Below are 21,005 nucleotides of genomic sequence, written 5' to 3'. Positions count from 1 at the left end.
CACCCTTATTCTCGGCTACGTAGGTTTCAATACCTTAGGTTTCTTTTTATTACCAGGGCTAATGATTGGGGAATTGTTGCCGACTAAAGTCAGGGGTTTGTGTGGCGGATACATATTCTGCCTCTTTAACTCAGTCTTATTTGGTTTCACTAAACTATTTCCTATAATGAAGACCGCCATCGGTATAGGGGGGGTGTTCGGCATATTCGGCGGTTCTGCATTGCTTGCCACCATCATACTTTTCCTAATGCTACCAGAAACTAAGGGGAAATCCTTAATACAAATTGAACAGTATTACCAGAAACCAAACTTCTTTTGGTTAACTCGGAAGAAAGCTGGTAGTGAAAGTAATAATGTTTGAACAATTTTGAACCTTATTGGATGTCTAAGATTGCCCTAGCGAAGTGACTCATCAAACACTATTTTTATATTAGATTTTTATTAGTTCCAATTCTGTAACTATTATTTTACAACGTGTCTAAAATATCAGATATTTGAGACACTTATTCTCGAATAACAAGAAATAAAATTGATCAAAAATTATAATTTTGTTGTAATCTTAGTCTTGGAATAGTACTAAAATTTTCACATTACAATGTACCTATATAACAGGTGCTAAACAATACACTCTCTGTCCTTTTTATAATAAGTATATAATACGAAATTGTGTCTAAATGATCGTCCAAATATATCCTGTTAATGTACACATTTTATTGCCGTATAGTATTATAATGTTCGACCAATTGAAATGTATGTATATAAATCTATTGCTGTTTTTTTTTTTTTGTTTACAAGCGCAATATAATTATGAGAGATCTATGTGTAATAATAAGGAATTTGGCTTATATGTAATCAATAAATACTTACCTGTGATGTGTAAACAAGTGGCTTGTTCCGATTGTATATTGTACTTATTTTTCAAACATTTAAATGGTGCATTTAAGTAAAATATAAATGTTACAGATAACAATGACAATACAATTTGTATTTGTCTCGTTATGTGTTAAATTATACAGATGTAAGAGAAAGGGTCTCACAATTTGAATGCCAGTGATAAGTACTCGTGAAACAAGATATATATCTCTAAAAAACATGGCTCACAATATGAAATTGTGTTTATAAATTTATTTAACAAAATATAAACTTTAATCATGACAAAATTTATATGGGACTAACACGAGTAAGATATATTTAAGGCAAAAAAAATTATCAAAATCAGTATCGCTGTATTGGTGAAAAATATCGCTTAACTTACACAAAAAAAAAGGCAATAAAATTGAAAATGTCTATCTTCTTAAACGATACAAAGGTGAATACGATCACATGATCGCACCATGTTCCTTGGAGAAACTATCCATATTGTTATACCTTTTCCGTTACAGCCTGTATACATAGATACGTAAGTTCAGTGTCAGAATATACATGGGAAAATCATTTTGTATTACGAGATTTTTATCTGTGATCTATATTAATGGTCGTGTCGTTAAGTACATATGTAATTTTAATGTAGTAAACCAACTGCGTGTACTTAGTAAGAAATTATTTTGTAATCACATTAATAGAATTTTACAAATTGTGATAAAAATATATATATGTATAAATAATAAATAAATATACATGTTTTCTTTTAAAAAAAATTATTTAATCTCTTAATTCAATTTTATACAATAAATAACATTGTAGAAGTTCACATTTATGAGCACATAATGATAATTTAGTTCCGACTGACTGAATGTGAACTTCTAACTAAAGGGTATAAAACAGTCTTGTTCGCGTGTCTGCTACTCAGCTTACTTCTGAACCACGCAACATATTTACGTATGAGTTTTATACTCATTTATATACATTTTTTTCGGTAAATTTATATATACAGTACATAATAAAATTTGCATTGTATATTCATAAAATTATCTTATTATAAATTCAACTGAGAAAGAAGAAAAACATATTTGCAAAAATCATCACGGCAGAAGAGATCTTATCACATCCCACTAAATCTAACCAAAGAGGAAGAGAAATAAGTATGAAAAAAAATCATCATAGCTGAAAAGATTTTATCACGTCTCACTAAATTTAAACCGAAATAGAAAAAACGATTTGAAAAAAAATCTCATATAATTAATGTACATCCCCAATGATCGAACGCGTTCAGCCGAGCGGCTGTACGAGCTGGGACTGGGGCTGCGGCTGCGGCTGCGGCTGCGGCTGCGGCTGCGGTTGCGGCTGCGGCTGCGGCTGCGGGTCGGCGGAGGGCAGGCGCTGGTAGAGGTGCGGGCGTGAAGCGCAGCCCGGGCACACGTGCAGCGACCCGCTCACCGCGCCCTCGCACTCCCAGCAGTAGTACTCCGTGCACCGGTTGCAGCGGTATATCTATTACAATAACAACCCCATAACGGAATGTTTAAGAACCACACGATTTTAAATTAATTCACTGTGATTTTATCTGACAGATTCAATAATTAAGACAATATATATTCTTTATTGCACTTGTAAATTACATTGTTAATGCATTTATAAATATTGTGAGCAAGGGTGGACTTATCTCTGACAGAGATCTCTTCCAGTCAACCCAATGCAGTTAGAAAACATGTTGTTAGCGGGCAGTTGAAGTGCTACAACTATTAATATTTAGTGTACATAAACAAATATACAGTTAAATAAAATATTAAGATACATAATAAAATATTACATAAATACATATACTATAAATAAATATAATATCTACCTACTTATACAATGGATGTTAAAATAAATGAATATACTACCTAGAATAGAAATTTAGTTCAATGATTTTAAGGTTTGACAGTTCAATTATAAAAATAAATAAATTAAGATTATGACTCAAACGAAAGAAAATGTAACTTCAACCTTTTCTTGAAAGAGGTAATTGAAGGGCTCTCTTGTATGTGGGAAGGGAGTTTGTTCCATAATTGGGCAGCTCGATACGAGAAAGAGTTGCCCATAAAATGTGTTCTACACAAAGGTAGGTCGAGAATCCTGGACTGAACTTGACAGGAGCGTTTAGGACGGATTGGTAGTGGTAATAATTTAAATCGAGAGCAGAGGTACGAAGGAGAATTGGGGTTATTAAGTATGTTATAAAGAAAAGAAAGGATGTGCATATCACGTCGAAGTCGGATAGGAAGCCACTTTAACTGGTTGCGAAAGGCAGAAATAATTAACTAATTGATTTATCTAAAAATCACTTATTATCTAATCTGTTTTTACGGAAGGACATAAAAATTATTATTATTTTAGATACCCTAAGAGTCACCTTAAAGTCCCTAATATGTCTAACTTTATCGAGACAATATAAATTGTTATGAAATGAAAAATATCCCAATTCATTTGTCAGAAATGAACCTGATGTTGGAGTATAATTCTAGCCATCACAATAGACTTTAATTTTGTGTTCTGTTTTTTTTTAATATTTTTTTTTCTTTGCGGATGACAGTGTTACCTGTTTATCCAAATCAGTAAATGTTCTTAAGCAAGCGAAGCAACATTGGGCTTGTCCTTCATTTTTTAACTCTTCATATGCCTCAACTGGAAACAAATGATGGTAGGACCTGAAGAAAGGATAAAATAACAATAATAAAAAATTAAGAAAATAAAAAAATACTTAATTAAAAAGGCTGACCAAATAAATCGTTTAGAAAGTGGTACCCGTTACCTATAGACATAAACAGCACTATAGACACCATAAAATTCATTGTGAGACACCACAGAGAGGCCAAGAAAAAGAGTTTGTACCCAATAATATCACTGTAATAACTCACTCTACACAATAAAACACAAACAGTTACAAGCACAGTTGCTTAGTGGCTTGACATTAGCATAGTCTAGTTAGACTTCTTCGACTTAAAGAAATGAGTTCTTTTATACCAGTCGTCCAATAAACATGTCTTAACAGTAACCTAAACGATCATATTAATCGTTCAGGACTGCTAAAAGTGTTTTTTTTTTTTTATCTTTTTTAATGAATAATAATGGATTGGTAACCGCGCCTCTGCCTGCACTATTCACAATCGACATACGATGACGGGGCACCAGTGAAAGATGATAAGTGAAGATGAAATGAAATGAAATGAAATGAAATGAAATGAAATTTATTTGCTAGAAACATTGTAGAAAAGGTGTTGCATTTGTGAAGTTTATAAGATGTCCATTATGTTTCGCCACATCAAATGGCATGCAAATATTAATTATTGAATTTATCCATTTTCTATTTTATACAGGTACATCATATATTTAATTCTCAATTACATATACAATAAATCACTATTAGTACGAAGTGTCACTTTGGTCATGCATTACAAACAGTCAATAAAGCTACTACAAATAATAAAATGATAAAAATGTCAAATAAAATTAAAATTACAATTTAAATTTCAACTAAGTCAATGTCACAGCATTTATATTTTACAAAAACTCATTAATATTGTAAAAATTATTTTCTATTAACCATGTTTTCAATTTTAATTTAAAATAATTTAATGGCAATTCTCTTATTTTTTTTTGGTATCCTATTATAAATTCGAATAGCCATTACACCGCAATTTTGTTGATGCAGCGTTGACTTACAGGTGGGTAGTTTCAGTTGTGTGGGGTCTCTGGGTGTGAATTTATTATATTCTGTCATTGTTGTAAATAAATACAAATGTTTTTTTACAAATATTCCCACCTCATAGATATACATTGAGGTAAGTGTCAAAAGCTTTAATTTTTTAAATAGAGGTTTACAAGATTCTGTTGGACCAACACCACAAATCGCTCTTATACATTTCTTTTGCGTGATAAAAACTTTTCTTACTAATACCGAATTTCCCCATAGTAGAAGTCCGTATCTCAATATCGATCCTACATAACCGTGGTAAGCGGTAAGGACTGTGGTTTCATTTGCTTCTCTTTTTAACCTTCTTAGAGCATACACAAAACTGTTTATACGCTTCCTTACATTATTTGTATGTCCTTTCCAATTACAATTTTGGTCCAATGTAAAGCCTAGAAACTTTATTTCTTTACATTCGGTTACAATTTCATTATCACATTTTATAAAAATGTTTATTGGTTTCATGGAATAATTCAAGAATTGCATATACTTAGTCTTAGATATATTGACACTTAAATCGTTGTATTGCAACCAGTTTACTATGTCTCTTATTGTGTTCTTTATAGTAATTTCATAGTCAGATTTTATTCTTTCATTTTCAGGAATAATAACTGATAAATCGTCGGCAAATAAAACACATTGATATTTAGTTATATCTGGCAAGTCATTTATATATAGGAGGAATAATAGAGGTCCTAGTATACTTCCTTGTGGGACTCCCGATAGGTTACAATGATAATTAGACTTAAAAGACTTGTTTGTGTTTGTATTATCAATTTTATTTATAAGTACACATTGTTTTCTGTTTGAGATGAAGCTTGATATCCATTTCAGAGTAGGACCTCTAATCCCATATCTTTCGCACTTATTTAATAATATAGTATGATTTAAATTGTCAAAGGCCTTAGTCATGTCAAAAAATATTCCTGTTACTCTCTTTTTATTGTCAATATAATGTGTCAAATTACGAATAACAGAAAATGCAGCTAATGTTGTCGATTTATTTGTTTGGAATCCATTTTGTTCCTTTTTAATTATATTAAATTTATTAATAAAATTATTCAGTCTAATATGCATCAATCTTTCAAATACCTTTGAAAATACTGAGTTTAATGTAATGGGTCTATAATTGTTTAATTTGGTTTTATCGTCTTTTTTATGTAGTGGGATTACTATTGAATGTTTCAATCGATTTGGAAATATACCTTGCATGAAAGACAAGTTCACAATATACGTTAACACTGGAGCAATCTCGTTTGCAACTCTTTTTAATATATGAGTTGAGATATCATCAAAACCCACAGACCTTGTACTTTTCAAAGATTTTATAATTTTAATGACTTCTTCTTCATTACAAGGTATTATAAATACTGATGAATTCAGATTTTGAATATTTTTGTGCTGGCAATTTGCTTTTTCCGAATTTTTTTTTTTGTATACGATATAAAATAATCGTTAAATGCATTTGCAATATTTTGAGGATCATTTATTTTTTTATTCTCAACCTTAATACTTTTAATTTCTTGTTTACTTATATTGCTTCTTTTTTTATTTATGACATCCCAAGTGGCCTTGCACTTGTTTCTTGACTTATTGATAATATTATTATTATGCATTCTTTTTGAGTAAGTAATGCATTTATTTAGAATTTTTGTATATTTAAGATAAGTTGATCTAGTTTTATTTGTATTTTCTTTATACGCATTATATCTAAGTTTTCTTTTATGTGCGCATGATAGTTTTATTCCTTTGGTGATCCACTTAGCTTTATAATTTTGTTCTCTGATTTTGATTTTATTTATTGGAAAACAGAGATTATACAGAGAACAAAATATGTCATGAAATAATTCAAACCCTATATTTGTGTCAATTTTGCTAAATACCTCTGACCAAGTAAGACTTTTTTAAAGCTTCTTTAAATTTGCATACATTGTCCTCACTAAAGTCCCTTCTCATAATATAATAACATTCAAGTTCAGGTATTTTACATTTTAATTCAAATGTTAAAGTTTGTCCTGTGTTATGGTCAGATAAGAAAAGTTGATGAACATTTCCTTCTGCCGTTGAGATGTTACTGAAAATGTGGTCTATGCATGTTTGCTGTCTTGTAGGAATAAGTATATGTATGCAAAGATTATAGTTTTGTAATATATCTCGTAGATGACTGGAATTGTTATTTTCAATAAGAGTATTTATATTGATATCTCCCGCTATAATTAATTTAGTGTTAGTTTTAAAATTCAATCTGTGCAACATCATCTCAAATTTTTTGAAAAACATCGTAGTATTTGGTCCTGGAATTCTGTATATACAAATAATCACGCATTTCCACGATGGTATTTCTACGCCACAACATTCAAAATATTTTTCTGTAGAAATGTCTGAAAGCAGGCCAGTTGGCACATTGTTATGATATCATTAAGAGTTACTGGGGATAGTTTCCATAATCCTTTGTGTGGTTTCTCGCATAGAGATCAACCTAACAGGGTATTTTAAACAATAAGATTTTTTTTATAAAACTTAGAATGGTAAACAAGCTGACGGTCCAAATGATAGAAAGTGGTAACCGTCGCCTATAGACATGAGCAGTACCATGGACATAAAAAAATCACGAGTCCCCATTACTAACAATACCTTTCTGGAGGGAAAGGGATTGTTAGTATTGGTGTCTAACTGACCCATTGACTAGCGATACACCCTATCTGGTCGACCTCCACGCGGAATTCGTCACGATGGGCTAACTAACCTGCTTTCATCATCACCTATCACCCCTCACTTGTGCCCCGCCAGCGTATACCGATAGCGCGGGTAGGATTACCATTCCATTATCACCCATTAAAAAAAAACAATACCTTTCCCCTTGTGCTAAAAATGACTAATGACTATTCCATACATCGTGATATTAGCATATGGTATTTACTAAAGCACCTCGAATCGCAAACGTTGGAGACGTGCTTCTGAACGTTGAACCACTGGTTATTCTTTACGCTGTGTTGTTAGCGCGTGGTAGTTACCTAGCGAGATGTGGCGCGGAGGCGAGTGTGAGGCCGCAGGTGCGGCACTGCGCCGGCAGCGAGCAGTACTTACTGCGGCACTGCGGGCACAGGTGACCTTCACCGCCCACGCCTTCGCCCTCTTCTAAGTGGCTATGAAACGTTTCGCATTCTATAAAATTTAATTTATCAAATACTAGCTATAGCTTATATGGTGATTGTTCCCTATCGGTAAATGGCAGTAAAGGACATAAATAACGTTTTCTGGGGTTGCAATAAACATAAGTTTCAATAGAACAATAAAAATATAAGTGGGATAATCTGAAAATATAAAAAAATATAATACAAGTGAAAATATGAGTGGCATAAACTATAAATGAGTGGCATAATCAAAGAACATTCTTAATAAACATTTCAATTAGTTACTAATTTGGGGAGTATTTATTTAATAATTTCAAGCATACTTGATTACCCTTTAATTAATTTCTATTAAGAGACTATAGTATAGTATAGTGCATAAATGTGTACAGACCACATGCAAAATGTGATAGGTGGGTCGGCGTTGGTGGCGGGGTCGGAGGAGGCGTCGGGTGGTGCACAGTGCGGGAAGCCCATCTTGACGAGCCCGGCGTGCAGCGGCCGCGACGCCGCCTGCGCGGGCGGGCTCGTGCGCTCCAGCAGCAGCGACCGGTAGTGCACGTCGTCCAGAACCACCTGCATTTTTTATGGGTGATAATGAAATGGTAACCCCACCTGCACCCCACCAGTAAAGAATAATAGGTGAGGTTGAAACAGGTCAGTTATCCATCATGACGAATTCAACAAGAATTGTTCACGATGGATTCCATTGCTAACAATCCCTTTCCCCCCCAAACCACCTGCATTTACCAACAATTTATAGTGGGGGAAGGGATTATTAGTAATGGGGAAGTTTGTCCCTATTGCTATTAATATACCCTATCAGGACGACCTCCACGCGGTTCCCCCTGGAAATATCGTGACTAATTTATCATTGAATTCGCCACAATGAGCTAACTGATCTGCCTTTTCATCTTCACCATTTATCGTTCACTGGTGCCTCGCCGGTGTATATCGTTAGCACAGGCGGGGTTGCTATTGCATTGTCATTTATTAAAAAAAAACACTTTATAGTTATCGTCGTCGAATATAATTATTCATACGGATACATTCATCATCATTCCCGGGAATTTGGCCAGTAGTTGCCACGCTTGGCAGACGGATTGGCAACCGCAGTTAGGCTTTAGAAATGTTTTAAGAGGGACACTGCTGCCCATCCCTCATCCTCTCTTAATCGCCTCTTACGACATCCAATGGAAAGGAAAGGATGGTCTACTCTATGCCGGGACCACAAACAAGTGTAGTATTTTTTAAATACTAGGTTTTAAAGGTTTTATCTTCCATACTACTGCTGAATTGCTGTCATAATCGCCGATTACTACATCCTGAGGAGAACAGGGAGTAGCGTTACCAACTGGCCTATATTTCACAACACATCCTATACTTTTTACATAAATTCCAATTCCAGGGGATGGTGAAATGATGTGTTTAGTAAGAGTACTGTATGCCACTTTTTATGTTACTATAATATACAAGTGATATTACAAAAATTACATCACATTTTTGTATGTTATAGATTCTATGCCAATTATGAACCGATATCTTTTTTCTATTCAAAAACTGTGTCTTCGATTAGATATAATTTTAAACAAAAGCAAGATTTGACAATCAAAAAAATTTCATAAGCAACATATTCTCAATATTACTAAACTGTATATATATATGTATATGACAAAATATGTATATAAAAATGTGTATAAATCTAAATTGTTTATGTATCTAAAGTTTATATATTAGTTAATAATTTTTGTAAGTAGAGGAGGCCCAAAGACTTCATGGAAACAAATGTAAAATTGAAACATGTATTTTTTGACCTAATAAATATATATATATATATATATATATATATATATATATATATATATATATATATATATATATATATATATATATATATATATATATATATATATATATATATATATATATATAAACTGAAATTTAATACATACCCCATATTCACCACCAGTGTCTTGACACAATTTTTTACAAATTCTTACTTCAGCTGCTAGTCCAATTACAGAACATCTGATTCCATCTGTTTTCAGGGCCTTTATAAAACAAAATTATTATGAGAGTAAATAAAAATACTTATTATAATAGATATATTAAAGTCATCATCATCATCATCATGATCATTATATTAACAATTAACTGTCTGCTGATGAACATGATGCCTTTGCCATTGTAGGGTTTTGCTAATAGTTGCCATGTTTGGTAAGCAGGTTTACAACCACAATTAAGCTTTGATGATGTTTTCAGAGGGACGCTGCTGCCCATCCCTCGACTATTAAGTACCTTTAGTTGCCTCTTACAACACCCACAGGAAAAGAAGAAGTAGCCAGTTCTATGCTGGGACCAAATGGCGATGTATTAAAATAATAAAAGGAAAATAATAATACTAAATCATATTACTGACTATAATATTATGCCAAAAAATATGTGAATAATATCTCTAATAAAGAGTACACTAACAACACTCTTTTAAATAAAGATGTTAATGCTGTGGAGTAACAATTGTATTTTATAATAACAATGATGCTTTTCGAGTCTATAGGTAACAGTCACCACTTTCCACAATTCCTTCATCAACTTATTTGCCATTCTAAGTTGTATAAAAAATTAAACAAACCATAATACATACTTGAATAGTAGTATTTATATCACCAGGGTCACAAGTTGTAAGTGATGCAAATAATACTAGGAGTTCTCTTGATGCATGTGCTGGCAATGGTCTCAGAACCCTCCCTGCATATTCAAGTGTGTTTTGTAAAGATGGCTCACCGACCAAAGCTATACTTGATAAACTGAAAAAAATACATAACCTAATAATAAATATAAATAATTACAATAAAATTTAATAATAATTGTATTTAAAAAAAAATTTTTGATTTAACAAACTAAACTACTGAACCGATTTTGATGAAATTTCTATGGGATCAATATGTAAATATTTTTATCTGAAAGGATATCAGATAAAAAGAAGAATTTTCTAAATCAGTTTACAACTAATGGAGTTATGAGGTAACAAAAATTAAAAAAAAAAACTGAATTGAGAACTTCCTTCTTTTTGAGGGCAACTGAAGACATAACCAAGAATAGTTGAAATTATCACAAAAACTCTCTAAATAAAACATTCAAGCATAAAATCGATTTTGATTTGTACTACTTTTTAATATCAGTCAGTTTAATTTAATTTTTTTAAATTTAATAAATATTTGTTTACTTTTTCATTAAGCTCTACAGGCTATAATTATATAACACATTATAAATGTTTGTATTAATAATAAATAATTATCATATTCTGACCATATCCATAGTCATAGATAAAATTTAGTAAAAATTAACTGTTAAAATGAAGAAAACTGAGAAAATGAGATGTTAATTTGTAAGTACTGTTAAAAATATTTGATATCTAGTAATATACCTCTCCACGGCTTTTATATGTTTTCTCACATTGCCTGACAGATCAGTTATTTTCTCAGCTCTTTTGTTCTTCAATGCTACTACGCCAAGTTGACTTAAAGGATTTTGATCAAAAAACTCTTCAATAAACTTCTGCAAGAGCTGAAAAGTTATTTTTTAATATCTTACATAAATTCTGCACTAATTTATTAGAAACTTATAAAAATACTTAAAAGAATTGTTATATATTCTATTAAATAAAATATTTATAAACTATATTTTATATTAGTTAGCTTTTATATGCAAAAATTATTTTCTGTACCCTCAAAGCATATTTCTCTTACTTAAAATCTTTATGAATCTTTATGAATATGAATCTATGTGTATTTTAGTGCATTTTACTTAAAATTTATTTAAGTAAACAATGTGCATTGTTTATAAAATTTTAATTTCATTTTTCATTCCAAGTCTTATAAACATACTTTCTAATGATATAAATGTGAAAGTGAGTTTGTTTCCTCTTTGTAACTTAACCAGTCACAATTTAATTTTATACACACATACTATATACAATGGAGGACATAGGCTACTTTTTATGGTATATTTTACTGGTAAATGAATAAAATCAAAGGCAAAAACTAGTGAAAAAATAAATATATCTATACTACTAAGAAAGACAATATAATTATTAAAATAAGAATTTAGTCACAATAAACTATTTAATTAAAGTAAACATAAAAAAGTAAAAACAAAGAATGAAAAGTATGAAATAAGTACCTTCAAAGTACATAGAAATCTTGATGGTTTTAAATCCTGTGAATTCATAGCATCAGAACAATCTATGGCTACAAGGAGATGTCTCATCATACCAAGCCTGATGGGACCACGTCGAGGCGCTGCAGCCTTACGGGCAGCTTTTTGTGCAAACTCTGCCACTAAACCTTCCACTAAACCATCTTCATCTTCTTTTATAGCCTCCCTAAAAATAACCATCTTATATAGTAAAATTATTAATATATTAATTATGATTAACTGTATACCACACCTCTGCTTCCATTAATTAAAATAAATATATCCTGTATTTTTTTTAATGAAAATAAAATAGTGACCCTGCCTGCACTATCATTATACATTAGCGAGGCACCAGGGAAGGATGATAGGTGAGGATGAAACAGTACCGTTGGCCCATCGTAACGAATTCAACAATTATTAACCAGAGAGAACCACAAGGAAATCGACCTGATATTAGGCTAGCGATGGGGCTATTAGTTCTCATTAATAACAATTGCTTTCCCACCAGTATCCTGTATTAGTCTAAGATATGGAATGAGTCTTTCTTTCTATCTTTCGGTCAGTAATAAGTAATAAAAGTTGAGGAAAATATCAATTAGAAATAAAAAAAAATAATTTAATTACGTAATAAAAAATAAAAAAATAGAAACCGAAATCCTAACCAAAAATATAAATGGTTTAATCTTACCATGTTTTCTCGTAACCCGTCTCCCACCGATATTCCTTAGGGTCTTGCTCGTCGTCCGCCATTAAATATTTTTTTCCTAATCTCTATATTATATTTAACAAATTAATTATTATTTTTTTTTTTATTAATAATTATTATTTGTGTATATAAAAATAAAAATCAAAGAAACAAGTTTTGCGCAACTTCCATACCAGTTTTATATGTATGGATTTGGTCAGAAATCAACATGTCAAAAATTACCATATCAGAATAGTGCCAACTAACAAAAATACTGTCAAGTGCGATGCAAATGGCTGTCATCTAAACTATTCGTCGAAGAGTTTTAGCTTCGTATTTCATATTTCTTTTTATTTTGACGCGAGAATTAGGACTATATATAATTAATTAATTAATATTGATACTGTTAGGAGGTCTACACTAGAAATTGACTAGATATTACGAGAAGTGGTACAAACTTGTGTTCACTATCAATAATATTAAGAAATTGATATCTCAAGGTATTATTGTATAAAATAATAAATATGTGTAAGAACGTTATCTTTTGTTTTATATAAAAAAATGTTCATTGAAACGTTTAATTTGGCAAAAAAATTATATATTTCTTTCTTTGCATAATTTCCGTTTCAATAAAATATTTACATTTTATTAATATCGAAAAATTATTTAACTATAGTTTTATTATAACCCTATTAATTTCCATTTTGAATATCAGACTGGCCAACATAACAAGAAAATAAGGTTTTTTTTGTACGTTGATAAAATATTCCTGACCAAGTTGTTTTACGTGACTTGTATGAAATGGGGTCTCTTTTTCCAATTATATACTCTTTTATAGAAACATACCACAGATTAGCGATGAGTAACTCAATTTACGCTACTCGAGTTCTTCAAGCTTATAGTCTATCGATTAATTTACTCTACGTTTAATATTATGACCTCGGAGTGTGCAATGCGAAGTGGGCGATGATATCCAATATATATCGATATTGAGTTATAATGTCAAAGCTAAAAATCCCTAGATTGAAGGATTCTGTCAAATTTACCCCAGTTATATGACAGATGAACAGTTAGACGCGATTTCTATACAAAACGTTCAACATTATACCTCCAGATGAGTAGGTAGATGCGGTCTCTATACAAAACGTTCAACATTATACCTCTAGATGAGCAGGTAGATGCGGTGTCTATACAAAACGATCAACATTACATATGTAAATTGAGAGCCAAGTTACGAATATTCGTCTTTTCGACTCCGACGAAAAAAAATTCAGATATATATGGGTGCCAAGGTATATGTAGAAAATCTTAAAATTTTGAAGTTACAAGGACATACAGTTTTATAAAATAAATTTATAGAAAATTTTTTTGTTTCTATCAAGAATCAACTAGTATCATGTTTTCTGCTGAATATGTATTATAAATTTTTAATTTTAACAGACTAGTATTTATATAATGCATTTATTTCACTTGACACGTATTTCAAGCCCAAGATTGGTTTGAGTAGTTTTTTTCCAACAAACCAAATATTAGATAAGCAACGTAGTTATTACAACAACCCAACAGTATGAGTACAAGTGTACGTATCATAAATTAACTTGCATATAACTTAATGCAAATGAGTTGATTAGACGAATAAAATAAAGCCTGTGCATAAAAACTAGCTAAACAAAATCTTGAACTTAAAATAAAAACAAAATACACATGACATTGCTAGTAATAATAACATTATAGTAGAACAAGCATTGAAGATAGGCAATTATACTAAATAAAAATATGAAATCACACGTTCAAAGATGAATTATCAAAAACCTCGGACTCAGCACACGTATTTAATTCTAAAATAGTATGCATATCTCAGCATACTATTTTAGAATTAAATAAACGTACTAGCAGAAACGTAGTTCAACATAATTTCATATGGTTACATTTAGAGTACATAATGTCCCTGTTTTCAGTTAAAATGGTGTAGTTATCTTACATCCTATTAAAAAACATATATTCTCTAATTCATAAAGTCTAAAACTTTATACAAACCTATTTTAAGTATTATAATGTTTTGTCACTTTCTTTCAAATTGGGTATTTAGCACAAGAGAAAGAGATAAAACAGTTCAATAGCTAAAATAAAGTTATGAGAAATTTGCGTTTTAATAAATAAGGGAGATATGCTAGATTACAGACGTAAAACAAATAAAAAATCACTTTTTAAAAAAAATAGGTAATATTGTGGAACAACGAATCACTTAAAACATCACCAGGATGCATTTGCCATCTCGCCTGCCAAGTATGGTAGCTACTGGCAAAACCCCCTCATGGGAAAGGACTTCGTTTAGCAGTGTTAGTGTAGTTACAGCTAATATTGTCAATGTGCCAATATTTTTTTAAAAATATTAACATTTTGAAATTTAAAAGTATCATTAGAATCGATTTACTTGAATAAAATCCTAGATATCGATATATCGAGTAATATCGCTCATCACTAGCACGGAACTGATTTGACGCATCGTGGACGCTTAATTTGTGGTATTTCAATAATTTATTTTAATATTTTGGTTGCAATAACTTTTTAAAGTGAGTATTATTATGTGATTAATATGTGGCTACTTTTAATATTAACTAGTGTGTTGAAAAAATAGTAAATATGTTACTTGTTGTTCTAGGTAGAGTAGAAAATGTCTGGCATCGCAAGTGCACGTTTAGCAGAGGAAAGAAAAGCTTGGCGCAAGGATCATCCTTTTGTAAGTATTTATTGTATATTTTCATTACTCCAATTTGCATATTGTCTGCTTTACTATGCAATACAAATTTATGTTTTAGGGTTTTGTTGCCAGACCGATGAAGAATCCAGATGGCTCTTTGAATCTTATGACTTGGGAGTGTGCTATTCCCGGAAAAAAGGGGGTTAGTCAGTGTTTTTACTTCATTTATAAACATATTTATCTTTGAACATTGTCATACTTCTACTAATATGTTATTTAGTTTTTAGTTTTATTAGTTAATTTTATGATCAATTTACATTGTCACTTTTCCTTTATAAACAATGGCATGTTATAAATATTGTTTACACCTTTTTATCAGAAATTAACCTTTTAATTATTAAATAACAAACTTTTTCAGACACCATGGGAAGGAGGACTATATAAATTACGTATGATTTTTAAAGATGATTATCCTTCAAGCCCACCTAAATGCAAGTTTGAGCCACCATTGTTCCATCCAAATGTCTATCCATCAGGGACAGTCTGTTTATCACTTCTAGATGAAGAAAAAGATTGGCGTCCTGCCATCACAATTAAACAGATCCTCCTTGGTATCCAAGACCTACTTAATGAACCAAATGTTAAAGATCCTGCACAAGCTGAAGCGTATACAATTTATTGGTATGTAAACATTCAAGTTAATAAAATATCCTTGGAATAATTACATAATAATATAATGCATAAAAACTTGGCCTCAACAATTACAGATAGAAATTTTTGAGTTTATTTGTAACCTTTCATATTTTATGTACATATTATAATATGAAATAGAAAATAGGTGTATTGAAAATTGAATGGAATTAATAGTCAGAACATTACACTTTATTGCTTCTGTTTTATTTTTCAGTCAAAATCGGCTAGAATATGATAAGAGAGTTCGAGCACAGGCACGTGCAATGGCTGCTACTGAATGAATCTTAAATAACCATCTGGAGGAATATTGGCCATGCTCTAATGGTCATCTCGCTATGTGGTAGGGGATTAGCAAAACATTAACCTTTTTATGGCCCCTGGAGATTTCATTGGCAATTGTCAATCTTAGCCTACATTTGTGATAATGTTGATTAAAAAAAATTAAAAAGGAAAGTTGACTATCATTACATTGCCAAGGAGAAATCATTCTCTTTAGAGTATTCACATCACTTACTTACATTATTGTCTTGAAAGGGGTGTTGTAATATTGTATCTAGAACAATGTATTAATTTATTAAGCATTTGATACTTTTTGAATGTCATGCTTAAATTTTACAATATCATATATAACTTAGGAATAATTTGGTGAGATCAGTTTCATTTTGTACCTTGTATTTGACTGTAATATCAGCAACCAAATACTAAAATTGCTATGAATATGTAAATCTTATGTCTATTGTAAAATGTTACTTACTGTATTGAAAAAAAGATCAATATCACCATAATCATTATTGAAATATAGATTTTCAATCATAGGGCATAGAAATTGATAGGTATGTTACATTTAATACAGAAATTATTTTTAATACAGAAAGTTATAATTAATGTCAAACATTTTGTTTTAAATATTTAATTACTTGTAATGTGTCATTGAAATTATTTTCATAGTAAATTAAAAACAATTGATAATTATTAGACTAGCTAAGCTTAAATATACATGTTACATGTGTGTTAATATGATAAACTATTCTCCTGTCACAAAGCGAGCCCTTGTATCTGTTCTATAAACAGTCCTTGTACTTTTTGCTGGAACCTAGATTATGAAAACGATACAGTCAATAATTCAACAATATTATTGATAACAAATAAAACATTAGAGATTCTAATCACTTTATCTGTATAAATTAATTTCTTAATACAGTTTAAATCATCAATTATGACTTAGAATTAAGACTTCTAAGGTGTTTAATATTTATTTCTGAGATGACATTTGTGATACAGTATTGTTTCAAATTTTAATAATATAATATTTAGATATATTCCTCTTATAATAAACATTGAAGTCACAGTCAGAATCTGCTATTATTTTAACTATTTTTGTATGTTTATGTTAGTTTTATGGAATAATAAATTCAAAAAACTATATTTTTTATTATCCTTTATTCTCATACTCTTAACTGCATAATCCTACCAATCTACTTGTATATCTTTATTTACCTCTTTCCTTATACTAATATTATAGAGAAAAGATTTCTTTGTAATAGATAAATTTAAAACTACTCAACCGGTTTTAAAAATTTATTCACCTATAAAAAGTTATAGTATCAACATGTAACATTGGCTATTATACTTATTATACGGCACTGTATAAATAGATCATCTGTGTATATTTTTTGTAGATATATGGGATTGAATATTAAAATTATCAAAACCAAATTGTAAAAGTCTATACCACAGTATAATATACTATATTTAAGGTCTATATAATTAAAGAATGACCACATCAAAATCATAATGTACATTATATAACTACGTATCAGCGCGCGCAACCACGCATGCGCTTTGTTATTATTTATTTTGTATCTTTAAAAGTTTTATACAGTTTTGAAGTTTGTTACAGGTACGTATACACTGCATTTGCATACATCGACATTATATCCTGTGTTGATAGCATTTCTAATTTCAAAATAATATTCTATGTGCATGTCAAATTCATATAAATTAGAGTCATAATCACAGCAGAATCACTTCGTGTTCAATGGTGAATCGTAAAAAAATTAGTATTAAAGATTGCATTCTAATCGCTAAATGCCCTTCATTCTGACAAAAAGGAGATAGATTCTCTAAAGTTAAAATTTCAATAAGTTATCACAGCGAAATCTTTATTTTTAGAATAAACTCGAGAATATTAGAAGTTTATACCAATAGAAACTAAATTTCTAATACATGAAATACAAGATACAGAAAATGTCGCTTCAGAATCGACCCCTGCACCGCTAACAATCAAGTAGCAATTCTAATTTTCCTTACTAATATTCAAAGATAACGTAAATAAGTAAAGAAAAAAATAAAAGTTCTAAAAATACTGGTATGTTTGTTAATAAAACGACGGAACGGGTTAGAATGAAATTTGGTACATGAGTAGATTATATCCTAACTTAACGCATAAAGTGTCCTCTATATACTTATATAGGTACCCGTTATTTATATGCTAATTCACGCAGCGAAGCTGGGGAAATAGCTTAGTATTAGAAATGTGAACCTCTTGATGTTTCAATCGATTGATTCCGATAAAAAAGGGCATCTAGGTCCTTATGAATAAATAGTGGCCTACTACTATTTATCCTGGTTATGTGCACAAAGTTACAGGTAAAAGCTAGTAGAAAAATATATTCTATAAATGCGCCTACGTTTATTGCTAATCGTTTGTTAACATAATATAAAGGTAAACATTAACGAACATTTAGCTATGGTAAAATGCAATCGCATTACAATACCTACGTCAACAAGAGGTAAGTATTGAAAAATTTATATGCCGCTACGCGATTTAGTACTGGGATGTATTTAAAGTTCTAGTGATGGCTAACAAAGTCAACTTTTCGAGCTCACTCTAGAAGCTAAGTAAGAACAAGGACTATAGCACTGCTGTAGTCCTTGCTATAATAACAGAGATGTATTACAAACAATAAGTTGTAAGGGTAGTTGGGAACTGATTTACGACTCTAGATCGGTGGCTGAGTACCTACACATTCAATTCAATCCGTTTGGGAGACTTATATTTAGGTACTCTTTAACACGAATTGGTTGAAAACAGCATGGTAATTATAATAGGTAACTTTTAAATTTCATAAAAACACAAATTTATTTACTCGCTTTTTAAAATAATTTATATAGGCAGTTCGTTAGCAAATTGGATAGTATAAAAATAGTTTATATGACGATTGAACTTAAGGAGATAATTTATATAGAATTAAAGTGGATTGGTAACCCCGCTTGTACAAACGATATATCAACACTGGAGGGCTGTCATTGAGAGAACATTTATAGATAACAATAAATTCAAATCGGCTGTTCCATCATGATAATTTATTAGAAATTTACCATGTCAGTTTTCAGAGTGGATCGCGTGGAACTCAACCTCCAAGCATTCCCTAAAAATCATTATAGTTAATTCCTAGTACACGAAACATGACGGGCCGAATGTTCTGAATTTATTCTCATAAAGGCCAATACTGACAACTAGCTACTATCAACACAACTACTAATCCAAATATTATATATATTAATTATGAGAGCTTGATGATATTTATATGTATATTATTTATATAATTAGCACATCAAAAATAAAGTGAAAATAGAAAAAAATGTAAACTTAAAACTTGGCATAGTCATTCATTAGGTTAAAATAACTCTGTAACAATATCCACCCTTGAAAATGAGTCAAAGAAATATTATAAACTATCTAAAAGTAAAAAAATGTAAGAGTAAAAATTTCTCTATCTAATACATAAATCGTTAATACGTTTATGTTTTGATACGTATTATATAACGACAAGTTGAATATTGCAGTAATATTTTGCATAAAGATATCCCTATATTTTTTTAACGACCTTTGGTTTTAGTATTTAGTATAAACGAAAGCCTAACTGTAGCTGCCGATTTGCCCGCCAAGCGTAGCAACAACTAGCAAAATCCACCAAGGAGGAGGCCTATACTCAGCAGTGAACAGTTAACGACTTATATGACGATGATGATGATATGTCAAAGAAGATAATAATTGATTTTAAACGAGCTACAGTTCGTTGAAATTGGTATTACTTATCGTAGAAATGTTTGAACGCTTTCTATCTTAGCCCACAGCACGTTTAATCTAAAGTACTGTATGGGAAATTTATCTATCGGTCTTTCAATGTCTTTTCTATGTATAAAGTTATAAATGTTTCAAAGGCTAGGGCAAAGTGTAATAACAAAACACAGGGCCGCATGGAAAGTAGAGATATTTTCAATTTCATAACTTGGTCGACTTTTTAGTTGGGATGTTGAAAAATATATTAAAATGCGGAGAATTACTTACAATTTCTCATTTCAATGTTTGTAATTCTTTGCAAAATATAAAAATAATTTTTTAAAAACGGATTATTATTTTTAAACTCCTGAACTCGGCCCTTTGACCGTTCTTTCAGAGGTCGACTTTTCTTTACAAAGTTATTTTAATTCAAGAAATAACAATGCTATGTTTCAGTTTTGCAGCAATTTTTTACATTTTTACCTTATATAATATCATGGTATATTGATATTTACAGTTTTAGCTTCGTTATGTTTTTATTATAAAGTAGTAAAAGTAGACAAAGAAGATAGTAGGCTATTCCTTTAATATGTTCAAGATTAACCATTTGTTATCCTTTTTTTAAAGAATATTTGGTCACCATAATTAATTTTAAGAATAAATCTATTCTTTTAATTATGCATTTTGTAATAAAGTAAATCAATTACAGGATTGTCGTTATAACATGACGGTATAAAAATCGTGTCGGTAAAAAATTACGCCATGTACGAGACAGTAAGTATGTTACAATATGTTTGATTTTAGCTTTCATGTGATTGGCTGAAATGGCTTACGTATAACAAAGTACTAGTTTCCTATTGGTCCTGTCGATAAAATAAAACAAAGAAAACGTAAAATGTCGGCGAACACTAGGGGGCAGT

The 21,005-nt window shown here is 30.6% G+C and overlaps 3 protein-coding genes across 3 annotated transcripts in view; 2 read left to right on the top strand and 1 right to left on the bottom strand.

The window, feature by feature from the left end:
• LOC113520659 (facilitated trehalose transporter Tret1-like) overlaps window positions 1–1,640 on the top strand; it is a 45,431-nt gene extending 43,791 nt beyond the window's left edge. The window contains 1 exon segment of the mRNA XM_052891691.1: window positions 3–1,640. Within this exon segment, the coding sequence (XP_052747651.1) occupies window positions 3–361 (359 nt within the window). The 3' untranslated portion in view covers window positions 362–1,640.
• On the bottom strand, window positions 932–12,869 carry LOC128199993 (general transcription factor IIH subunit 2). The gene is made up of 9 exons (XM_052891693.1): window positions 12,629–12,869; window positions 11,926–12,127; window positions 11,171–11,310; window positions 10,388–10,550; window positions 9,696–9,794; window positions 8,138–8,319; window positions 7,627–7,758; window positions 3,461–3,569; window positions 932–2,370 (listed from the first exon to the last, which is right to left on the bottom strand). Exons 1-9 carry the CDS (start codon window positions 12,688–12,690, stop codon window positions 2,149–2,151), a joined length of 1,311 nt encoding a protein of 436 aa, XP_052747653.1. The 5' UTR covers window positions 12,691–12,869; the 3' UTR covers window positions 932–2,148.
• Window positions 12,870–15,077: 2,208 nt separating this feature from the next.
• On the top strand, window positions 15,078–17,444 carry LOC113520564 (SUMO-conjugating enzyme UBC9-A). The gene is made up of 5 exons (XM_026905933.3): window positions 15,078–15,198; window positions 15,288–15,365; window positions 15,445–15,528; window positions 15,745–16,007; window positions 16,234–17,444. The coding sequence occupies exons 2-5, from the start codon at window positions 15,300–15,302 to the stop codon at window positions 16,298–16,300; spliced, it is 480 nt and encodes a 159-aa protein (XP_026761734.1). The 5' UTR covers window positions 15,078–15,198; window positions 15,288–15,299; the 3' UTR covers window positions 16,301–17,444.
• Window positions 17,445–21,005: the final 3,561 nt, after the last annotated feature.

Source organism: Galleria mellonella, unplaced genomic scaffold (genome assembly GCF_026898425.1).
Source record: "Galleria mellonella isolate WM207_F2 unplaced genomic scaffold, CSIRO_AGI_GalMel_v1 utg1432, whole genome shotgun sequence".
Lineage (NCBI taxonomy): Eukaryota > Metazoa > Arthropoda > Insecta > Lepidoptera > Pyralidae > Galleria > Galleria mellonella.
The sequence above is the reverse complement of the archived record's forward strand: the minus strand, read 5'-3'. Positions and strand labels throughout refer to the sequence as shown.

What these genes read in the sequence shown, in the direction of transcription:
- LOC128199993 (XM_052891693.1), bottom strand. Translation starts at nt 12,690, where the DNA reads ATGGCGGACGACGAGCAAGACCCTAAGGAATATCGGTGGGAGACGGGT. An exon ending in ACGGGTTACGAGAAAACATG is followed by an intron (nt 12,128 to 12,628) that starts GTAAGATTAAAC and finishes GGTTATTTTTAG; the next exon opens with GGAGGCTATAAAAGAAGATG. An exon ending in ATATAAATACTACTATTCAA is followed by an intron (nt 9,795 to 10,387) that starts GTATGTATTATG and finishes TGTTTTATAAAG; the next exon opens with GCCCTGAAAACAGATGGAAT.
- LOC113520564 (XM_026905933.3), top strand. Translation starts at nt 15,300, where the DNA reads ATGTCTGGCATCGCAAGTGCACGTTTAGCAGAGGAAAGAAAAGCTTGG. An exon ending in GGCGCAAGGATCATCCTTTT is followed by an intron (nt 15,366 to 15,444) that starts GTAAGTATTTAT and finishes TTTATGTTTTAG; the next exon opens with GGTTTTGTTGCCAGACCGAT. An exon ending in CTATTCCCGGAAAAAAGGGG is followed by an intron (nt 15,529 to 15,744) that starts GTTAGTCAGTGT and finishes AAACTTTTTCAG; the next exon opens with ACACCATGGGAAGGAGGACT.